This window comes from Dipodomys ordii, unplaced genomic scaffold (assembly GCF_000151885.1).
Source record: "Dipodomys ordii isolate 6190 unplaced genomic scaffold, Dord_2.0 Scaffold85, whole genome shotgun sequence".
NCBI lineage: Eukaryota > Metazoa > Chordata > Mammalia > Rodentia > Heteromyidae > Dipodomys > Dipodomys ordii.
The window spans coordinates 7098747-7109281 of NW_012267301.1; the positions used below are offsets into that span (position 1 = coordinate 7098747).

General features: G+C 38.9%; 1 protein-coding gene across 2 annotated transcripts in view; it reads left to right on the top strand.

Moving 5' to 3' along the window:
• The first annotated feature begins 1696 nt into the window (after positions 1–1696).
• The window catches only part of Prelid2 (PRELI domain containing 2), a 160241-nt gene continuing 151402 nt past the window's right edge, over positions 1697–10535 (top strand). For both annotated transcript variants that reach the window (XM_013025531.1, XM_013025530.1), the window contains exons 1-3: positions 1697–1750; positions 4293–4366; positions 5808–5968. In XM_013025531.1, the coding sequence (XP_012880985.1) occupies positions 1705–1750; positions 4293–4366; positions 5808–5968 (281 nt within the window). In that variant the 5' untranslated portion in view covers positions 1697–1704. The remainder of the gene's footprint in view (positions 1751–4292; positions 4367–5807; positions 5969–10535) is intronic.

The following is a 10535-nucleotide window of genomic DNA, read 5'->3' on the forward strand; positions in this document are numbered from 1 at the left end:
ATTAGTGGACACAATGGCAGTTGTGGGAATGAAAGTGTGGATGTGTGTGCACACAGGGGATGTGACAATGTGAAGAGGCCACAGAGTTGTGAGCTGTTTTCCTACATTCATCCCTGGGGAGGAAGGCTCTCATAATTCAATCCCTGAGGCCAGCAAGGCCCATTTTCCAAATCAGTTATTCATTCAGCAAGTAGCCATTGAGTGCTTCTTACGTGCCAGAAACTGCTGGTTAGTGGAGACACAGGAGGGACCTAAATAGACAATGTTTCTTCCTTGGAAAGCTGATACAATCAAGTGCCTATAGGGCCACAGATACCTTGAAAAATGTGTCTTTCTGTCTGTCTGCCTGCCATATACAAAAAACACACACAGACATAGGGTGCATATAGCTGCTGTGGGATGAGAGAGACCCACACTCATACTGTTCTGTTCCCTTTCCTGGGATTCAGAGAGGCACCTCATCAGGGATTCTGGATGAGCAGACTTCAACTCATTTCCTTTATGGCTTTATCACACATTGAAGCAGGAAGCCTCTGTGTGTGTGTGTGTGTGTGTGTGTGTGTGTGTGTGTGTGTGTGTGTGTGTGTCCATCAATTTTCTCTATAGGTTCAAATCCTTAGCTACCCTTCTTGCAGAAGTGACTTTCTCAAAGCCCTGGAATAAGGTGGCTGCCCTTTCCTGAATAGTGGAAGGGTTATTAGGTTAGAGTAACTCTGAGGTGATTCTGTGGTATGTTAGAGAGCAGGCTTTGGAGAAAGGCAGTCTCCAGGGTAAATGATATTACCCAGATTCATTATTCTTCAGCTACTCTGAGTAAATTATTTAATTTATCCAATCTGAATCAAAGTCAGACCCTTTGAGACAGGGTCTTACTAACACAGGCTGACTTTGAAGTAACTCTCCTCCTGCCTGCTCTTGAGTACCGGGTCTGTAGATGCCCACCACCAGTCTTGGCTAAAGCCTTCCTTCTTTTTTATTAAATGGGGAAAATAGCATTATTTCTGTGAGGTAGTTTTAAGTATTAACTGAGATACTGTTTGAGATTGCCTCGGATGAAAAAAAAATGGTAGCTACGGTCTATCTTGTCATATCTAACCTGTCTTTCAGGAGAATAAAATAAGCTAATCAAATATTGATTGAGCACCTATGATATAACCTGGCTAGTATATTAAGATGGCTATTCTGATTTGCTAACTCAGCCACAGGCAGTGGTGTAGGACAGTAGTGAAAAAATTTCTCAGTGAGAAACAAGACTGATTTAGTTTTCTGGCTTTACCAGGAGCCAGCTGGTGGCTCTCAAACAATCCAAACGTTATGCTGTTTCCATTTTTGAAAAATGAGGATAATGACATCATTCTACCAGAGAGTAGCTGTTAAGTTTAGACAAGATCATACAATCGAAGCATTTAGCACAGTGTGGGCACAGAGGACAATTATGACTTGTTAGACAGGTCCAATATTAATCGTAATTATTTATTAATTAGCTTCATGTCCTTCCCCCTCTGTATGTTAGGTTGGATATAAATTAAGTTTTCCCTAGATTTCAAACAAGTCCAGGCCCAGGTGGTCAAATTAAGATTGTTGATTGAAACTAGACTTTCCTTAAAGGTTGCTTGACTGATAGTTTATAGTTGTAGTTCCTACTATAATGAAAGATAAATGATCATTTTTCTTTTATGTGTTTTTATTTAGTACCCGAACCCCATGGATAAAAACGTTGTGTCTGTAAATATTGTGGAGGAAAAAAAAGGTAAGTCCTCTGAATGTAACCTCATCATTTATGTGATGATTGTTAAATGATACTGACTCTGTAAAGATGTGTGCGTTCATGTGCACATTTGTGCGTGCCATGTATGCATGTGTGTGTGCGTATGTGTGTATAGGTGCATGCCTTGTGTGCATATGGTCCTCGGTATGATTGTGTATGCATGTGTGTATGTGTCTTAGTATAGCTTAAAGCAGTGCTCTTGTCACTTTCTACATTAATAGATGATGACAAGATTGTACTACACTGAATTTCAACCAGGTAGTATTTTAGGAACTGAATATGTGCCAGGCACTCACTTTTTTTTAAACCTATTTTATCTTGGGAATATTTGAGATATGTTTTATGATTATTCCTAGTTAATGAATGAAGAAATTGAGCACAGAGAGATTAAATAACTTGCCCAAGGTCAGATAGCAATACCCCATCATAAAGTTTGATTGACTCTTGATGGAATGGGACAATACAATGATTAGACTACGCAATTATGACTGAATTTTGGCAAATTATGGCTCATGCTGCCTATTTTGTCAATAAAGTTTTATTGGACTACAGCCACACCCATCCATTTATTTTCTATGGCTGCATCCTCCTGTTACAGCAGAGCTGAAAATTGGCATTGGAGGCCTTATGGACCACAAAAACGAAATTATTTATCATCTGGCTTCTTTCAGGAACCATTTACAAACCCCTGGGTGTGGTTGTCTCCACTGTTCTTTGCAACCCTATTCTCAGTGGACACATTGTCACGGTCACTGTTGGACCTGGATGAGCGATCAGTGCTCATAATCAATGTTTAAATCCATGCAGATAACCAGGTCCCTGACCAACATGCTCTTCTGCCTCCTTAGTATTTGAAGGTGCTGTGATTTGTGACTGATAAACATAAAGCTATCTCGTTTGTGAATGTATTTTCTGTACTTTGGTGACTAAAAAGTATTACAAAAAGAACCTTTTTCATTTAGCTACACTTAGAGTTGGAGGAACTTGTTATTTGACATGAGACAAATTTGATTTCAAGTCCTGATTTTGTTACTAGTTATGCACTATTTGGAGGCAGTTGTTTTTTTTTTTTTTTAAATCTTCCAAATGGGAATATTGTAAGCTGGTGCTGGTGGCTCACGACTGTGATCTTCACTATTCAGGAAGCTGAGATCTGAGGATTGAAGTTTAAGGGCATCCCAGGCAGGAAAGTCTGTGAGACTCTTGTCTCTAATTAACCAGCAAAAGATTGGAAGTGCAGCTTTGGCTCAAGTGGTAGAGCACCAGCCTTGAGTAAAGAAGCTGAAGGCTAACACTCAGGTTCTGAGTTCAAGTCCTATTACTGGCACACACACATTTTCCCCCTTACACCCCAGATGACTGAAGGATCTTGTTTTCAGGTTGCTGTGAAGATGGAATAGAAAACAATAGGAATGTTGGTTATAATTTCTTTCATTGTCAGGGGCATCTTTGCCTCTGAGAGTAGCCAATGTGTATGTGCTGCAAACATTGTATCAGATGGCCAAAGGGACTTCCAATGCATGGAGACTTTCTGATGCTCTCATCAGCTACCCATGTTTGCAACAGAAGTTGGGATTGACATAGTCAGAGCTTTGAGAAACATGGTAGTAGTGTGATGAGTAAATGAGAGTACTTCACAGTTTATCTGTTTCTAGACTTCTGCCTCTTTTTCTTAACTAACATTAATTTGTGTTCATTTACTTTGCCTGCTTCAAATTAAGAAACCTCTGCCCAGAACAGAATGCTTCTGATCACTCCTCTATGCGAGAAGAATATGTTTAATATAATTAGAGGCGCACATTTTGTAAGTCAGAAATCTATGCTTGGTAGTATAGAAGATACAGAATCAGGCTTTCCAGTTATTGCTCACACATGGTCTGTTGGGGTTGAGCAAAAGGCTCATTAGCTACTGTCATTGGACATTGGTATTGACCTGACATTGATATTGAACAATTTGTGATTAAAAAAATTTTTTTACTCTTGACTTTCACATGTACATTCTGAGTTGCTATTTTCCTCCTATTCTTTGATCACAGATCAGGAATATGTAATCTGGCTCAGACGAAGTGGTCAGGAAAACTGAGTTTTGAAAAAGTTCAACATTTTCTCTAGGAATTCTACATGTAGACTTTGATGCCCTGCATCTTGTATATACATTTTTTCTAATTTAGGGAGGGGAAGGGAAATAACAAAATGCTGAAACAGGGATACAGGTTGACCCACTGTAACAATGAGATGTATAGACACTATGTTGAAAACAAACTTTACAATTTATGGGGTGGGGATGGGGGAGTTAGGGAGGTGGGAGGGAAGGGATAGTAGGGGAAAAACAAAGGAGGAGGTAACAATGCTCGATAGGAAATGTACTCATTACCTTACCCATGTAATTGTAACTCCTCTGTACACAAATTTTACAATAAAAAACATAAAATAATTAAAAAAAGAAAAATGGAGCTTGATTTAAAGACAACAGTACATTTTGTTAAGTAATTTTTTTTGTAAGTATAAAATTTTCTTTTTCTAGATGAATCAACAGGAATCATCTATAGAAAGAGAATTGCAATCTGTCGGAACGTGGTTCCAGAAATTTTAAGGAAGGTAAATTCAGTTCAAAATCTAACCACAGTGGATGCAGTATGGGTAGTTTCCTGATGTAAAGGTGTGTTGGGGTCCACTACCCCACCACATTGTAGCTCCTTAGAGAAGGAAATGCTTCCATAACCAATCAGCTTTAGCAGATACTATGGAAATATGATGTTTAAGTCTGTCTCCTCTGAAGGGTCTTGATGGAGGTAGCTATGGTTTATGATTATTTTGAGGACACTGTCTGCATTATATATGAAGTGACTATCATTTCTAGTGTGTTCATGGTTAGGAATGACTGTGATAAGACAGATTAGAAATTGGAAGATATTTGTCTCATTTTTGATAAGGACGTGAAAGCTTTACTTTTTAATTTACTATGGTAAGACTACCATAGAGCACTGTGTGTTTCTGTGTGTGTTTCTTTAAAATGTTATCATCAAAGATAAAATTCCACTATAGTCAATTGATTTCTCTCTTTGATACCCTTAAGCACTCTGGTGATTCTTGGTTGGAAAAAGGTGAGTGGAAATCTTATTTAAATACCTTTTTTGAGCCCTAAGGGATTGTTGACTGGGCTCTTTTTTGAATCATTAGGAAGAGGAGATCTCATGATAGGTACTTTCAGAAATGTCTGGGATGGTTGTGTCAACCCGGAAGAGATTCTGCATGGTTACATAGGACTCAGCTTGGTGCCTGCTGCTTAGCTTGCAGATCAGATTGCTGTGCAGTACATAAGCAGCTTTCATCACTTTCTAATCATGGGTTAAAAGACTCTGTCACATTCGTACTGGAAAGAAGGCTAATATAACAATGCAAATGAACTTTCTTTTATTTTTCAATAAAATGTGCTACACAGTAGAAGCAAATTATTACTGGCATTTTCCACAGAGTTCATACTCTTCCTTTGCCCTATATACTCACTTGAATCTATTATTAAAAGGCATTCAACTTTGTCTTGTATCTCAATTCTTAAATAATTTAAGGATATAGCTCTGACTTGTACAATTCTGCCTTTGTAGTTTTCCATGTCGTCTTCATCTAGGAGAGCACACACTTTGAGGCATTGCACAGAGTTTAAAATGAAGTTATTTCACCTGCTAGCTTCTTGCACATGGTCCTGTAAGTGGGCTCGATTAGAATCTATCAATTTAAGGAGGCCACAGCCAGCCCTAGAGGAGATGTGAAGGAGGACGGCTGATAATTTGCTTAGTATTTAGCACTTAGGGAAATCAGGCCAGGGACAGCACAAGAACATAAATCCTGAGCCATCTGCATGTCCTCTCCAGCTCTTAGTAAGGTTATGGTAGGTTTGATTATCAAGGACTCAAGGCCATCTGTATATCAGTATTGCTTGTCTTCTTTATTACCCAAGCCTGGACACAGTTCTAGACACAGCTCCTTTTATAACAAGCTTTTCCTGCATTGAAAAAGTCATTCTCCTTCTGTTGGACAGGTGAGCATTTTAAAGGTACCTAGTATCCAGTTAGAAGAGGAATCATGGCTCAATCTTCAGGAGAGAAACATGGCTATCCGGAGTCACTGCCTTACATGGACCCAGTATGCATCCATGAAAGAAGAGTCTGTCTTCCGGGAAAGCATGGAAAATCCAAATTGGTAAGATCCCGTGTGTGTGTGTGTGTGTGTGTGTGTGTGTGTGTGTGACACACATATAGATCCTATTTACTTGACATGTCTAAAGTAGGCAGATCCACAGAACAGAAAGCAGATTAGTGGCTGCCGTGGGCATCACTAATGGATGAGTAGGAATCTACCCAGATGACCTGGGGAAAGATTCCCATCTCCTATTACCTTCAACTGTGTGTTAAAGTTTCATTGTAAGTTCTGGGGTGGCTCAGCTCAGGGAATGCTTGCCTTGTGTGCTGAGACTCTGGGTTCCATCTCTAGAAACACACACACACACACACACACACACTCAGCTCAGGGAATGCTTGCTTTGTGTGCTGAGACTCTGGGTTCCATCTCTAGAAACACACACACACACACACACACACACACACACACGTTTCCACCTAGGATTTTGAGGGGCAGACAGGCATATATTGCCCTCCAATGTGTTAATACGTTAATTTGCCTTCATTAACAACATATAAGTATACATTGCCCTACATCATGGCTAGCACTTACATTAATATGCTTTTCTAACTTTTGCCAGCATGATAGATTAGAAATTATTAATTATTTGGGAGATTTAAAAAAATGTTATCAGAAGTGGCGCTGTGGCTCAAGTGGTAGAGCGCTAGCCTTGAGCTGAAGAGTTGAAAGACAGCGCCCAGGCCCAGAGTTCAAGCCCCATGACCAAAAAAAGAAAAAAACAACAAAAAACCCAACAACAACAACAACAAAAAACCCCAGATAAAACAAAAACAAAATGTTACCAGACACTAGTGGCTCACATTTGCAATCCTAGCTACTTGAGAGACTGAGGGCTCAAGGACTGTGTTTTGAAGCCAGGCAGAAAAGACTGTGAGATTCTATCTCTAATTATCCATCGAAAAGTTATGGTAAGGCTAGGAATGTGGCTTGGTGGTAGAGTGCTTGTTTAGTGTGCATGAAGTTCTGGGCTTGATTCTTCAGTACCACATACATAGAAAAAGCTAGAAGTGATGCTGAGGCTCAAGTGGTAGAGTGCTACCCTTGAGCAAAAAGAAGCTCAGGGACAGTACCCAGGCCCTGAGTTCAAGCCCTAAGACTGGCAAAAAAAAAGAAAAAGAAAAACTAGGCTAGAGATGTGGCTTGAGTGCCCATCCTTGAGTTCAAACCCTGGTACTAGGAAAACGATTTTGCTTTTGAGACAGGGCCTTACTATGTTCCCTAGGCTCGTCTCCAACTGCGGGCTCAAGTGATAGTCCTGCTTCAACTTTTTGGGTATCTGATAGTACAGGCATGTGTCGTCATACCCAACTCTTGAAAGTACATTTTCAAACAAAAGTAAACTACCACAAGTAGTATGGTTGATAGTAATTATTGAGCTGTCATTTCAGAGGATAATTTTCTTTGTTATTGTTCTATGTGGCTTCAAGTTTTTATTATGCACCTATCATTTTAACGGAAATGGTAAAGTTTTCAAGAGCACATTAACTAAAACTCCCAAAGCTCAAAGTTATCCTTAAGCACCACTTTCTCCAATCATAGGAATGTCATGATACCCATAGGTACTCCAGCCTTCCACTGGATGGATGAGAATGCCAGATCTTAGCATCAGGACTGGGTTTATAGAACCACTGAGCAATTACTTTGCTTTTGAGGTCACGGAGAACATGGATGGTTGGGAATAAGTACACAGGCTGTGACCAGAGAACAGAGATCTTTTGTTTGCAATAATAGTGAAACAATGGAATTGTCTGATTTTATGCCAAATAGATCTCTATCTACTTTATATTTTAGTATGAAATTTAGCAAGGAATTTTGGCTATTGGCCAGTTCAAAAGCTAACCTGAACTTTCATCTGTTATAATAACTATCTCTGATAGTTATTATATTTTCCCAGGGAAAATGTCCTTCAGGGAACTCTTTCACTTAGTTCATTTCATAAACATTATTTTAAAAAGTAATTTTGATGTTGGAAAAAATGATGGTGTGCCTCATAAAAATGTTAACCAATTATGGAAAAAAAGACAATTCCTCACCTAGGGTGGTATGTGTTTACATAGTAGTCTTGGTTCATTCCTAATTGACACTTAGGTTGTTTCTGAACTTTTGGCTGTGACAATGCTATAATGACTATCCCTGTTTTTTCTCACTTATTTGTGTGTGTGTGTGTGTGTGTATGCGTACATGCATGCATACATGGGCTCATGCGTGTGTGTGCACGAGCTAGTACTAAGGGTTTGAACCCAAGTCCTTGAACTGCCATTTTGCCTTTTTACTCAAGGGTGGCACTTTATCACTTGATTCACAACTTTAGTTCTAGCTTTTTGCTGGTTAGTTGGAGATGAGTCTCTTGGATTGTCTGCCTGGGCTAGGCAGGATTCTCAGACCTCAGTCTCCTGAGTAGCTGGATTACAGGTATAAGCTACTAGTGCCAGCTTCAGCTGCCTTTTAAGGTAGGTAGAACAAATGAAATTTCTGTTTAGGATTTTTGGTGGCTAATTGGCGATAAAAGTCTCCTGCCTGCCTGGCTTTGAACCACAACCCTCAGATTTCAGCTTCCTGAGTAGCTAGGATTACAGGTGTGAGGCCACAAATGCCCACCTTATTTATTTTTATTTTTAATCACTAATGCCAGTATTTATTGGTACCTACTATATCAAGGTCAAAGCTAGATCTTTGCAGTGCAGCTTTTCAGTCCTAGATTAACAGTTTGTCCAAAAGTGGTATAGCCATTGAACCCAGATATGGACCTAGGGAGACACCTTGGGGTGGCTGCATCTTGAGCTAAGGAGTGAGGTAGGAATCTGGAAATCTATAAAGGATGCTGAGATTTTATAGTAAGACCTTGTCTCAAAACAAATTTGCATGGTTTTTAAATATTCGAATCTACAATATGCATTTGTTTTCCTATAGAAAGAGTATTTGTAATCATTTCCCTTTCCTGAGAAGCATGCTCCATGCATTTGCTCTGTACACAGTCCTTAGGATCATGAGACCAGGAACCTTCAATGTTAGTTTCAGAATGAGATTTAAGCACTGGAGAGAATAATATTCAGGGGTGAACATCGGCATTTGGCATGGGCAGAATTCTCTCATATCTTGGTTCTTTAAATTACTGTACTACATGCCTTTAATCCTAGTTACTCAGGAGGCTGAGATCTGAAGATCAATGGTTCAAAACCAGCCCAGGCAAGAAAGTCCCTGAGACTCTCATCTCCAATAAACTACTCACAAAAAGCCGGAAGCTCAGGGACAGTGTTCAGGGCTAGAGTCAAGCCCCAGGAACAAAGAAAACAAATAAACAAATAAATAAATAAATAACTGTAGTTGTAGGGCCAAGGTCATCAAAAGGATGCTTTACATTTATTATTAATTAATGAATTACCTCATTTTTGATGCTGGAGATGAACCATTGCTAGATGAGTGAGTGGTCTACCACTGAGCCTAGATAGGAGTGCTTTGATCAACAGCCTAAGAGCCTAGAGTCAGAGCACCCAGGCTATTGCTCTTGCTTTGCATTAAGACTCTTGGAGCAAATGAGAAAATAGAAAAGGGAATCTTTATCTGATTAAGATAAAAAATGAAAATAAAATTTCAAAAATAAAATTAAAAAGTGAACTCTTGTGGAAATATGCTTTACTTATGACATAGAGCAGGGCACAAGTATTTACTTTGGAAAATAGAGAATTGACCATTTTAGGTTTGTTTAGGAGAAAAGAATGGAAAATCATGTTTTCTGTATTCTGAGTTAGGCTTATTAATTTCTTAATTTATATATGCCCTCTGAAATATATTTATTTATTAGCTTAGAATTTCTCTTTATGCTTCCTTTGTTTTAATAGAGTTTTATTATACTTGGAGCTTAATTTTAAGTTATACTATGAATAAAACTTCATCTGACTTGAGTTTATTACTTGGTATTTTACCAAAACAGCATAATCCTAAAAGATAGACAAGCAGGGCACTGGTGCCTCATGCCTGTAATCTTAGCTACTCAGGAGTCTGAAGTCTGAGGATCTGATTCACAGCAAGCTCATTCAAGAAAGCCCATGAAAGTCTCCAGTTAACTAACAAAAAAGTAGAGCTGTGGCTCAAGTGGTAGAGCACCAACCTTGAGCAGAAAAGCTATGGGACAATGCTAGGCTCTTGACTTCAGACAATAGTTCTGGCACACCCACACACCCACATACCCACCCCCACACATACACAATAATGATCATATTCTTGTCAAAGGGATCAACTATCCTTTCACCATAACCAAACATTATTATGGCAAGTAATTAGTTTAATAACTTCATTATTTATGTTATTATTGAAATTACTCATATAGATATTACTGATTCTACTAAATCAGTATATCATTTTTTTGTGATGTTTGAGTTTTAAATTTGTGGGTTAAAACATCCCAAGTTTCTCACAAACAAGGTGACACTAAAGCTACCAGCACAACTTTGTTTACTGCAGCATTATTTACTATAGCTAAGATATAGAACCAACCCAGATGCCCCTCAGTAGATGAATGGATCAAGAAAATGTGGTATATATACACAATGGAATTCTATGCCTCCAT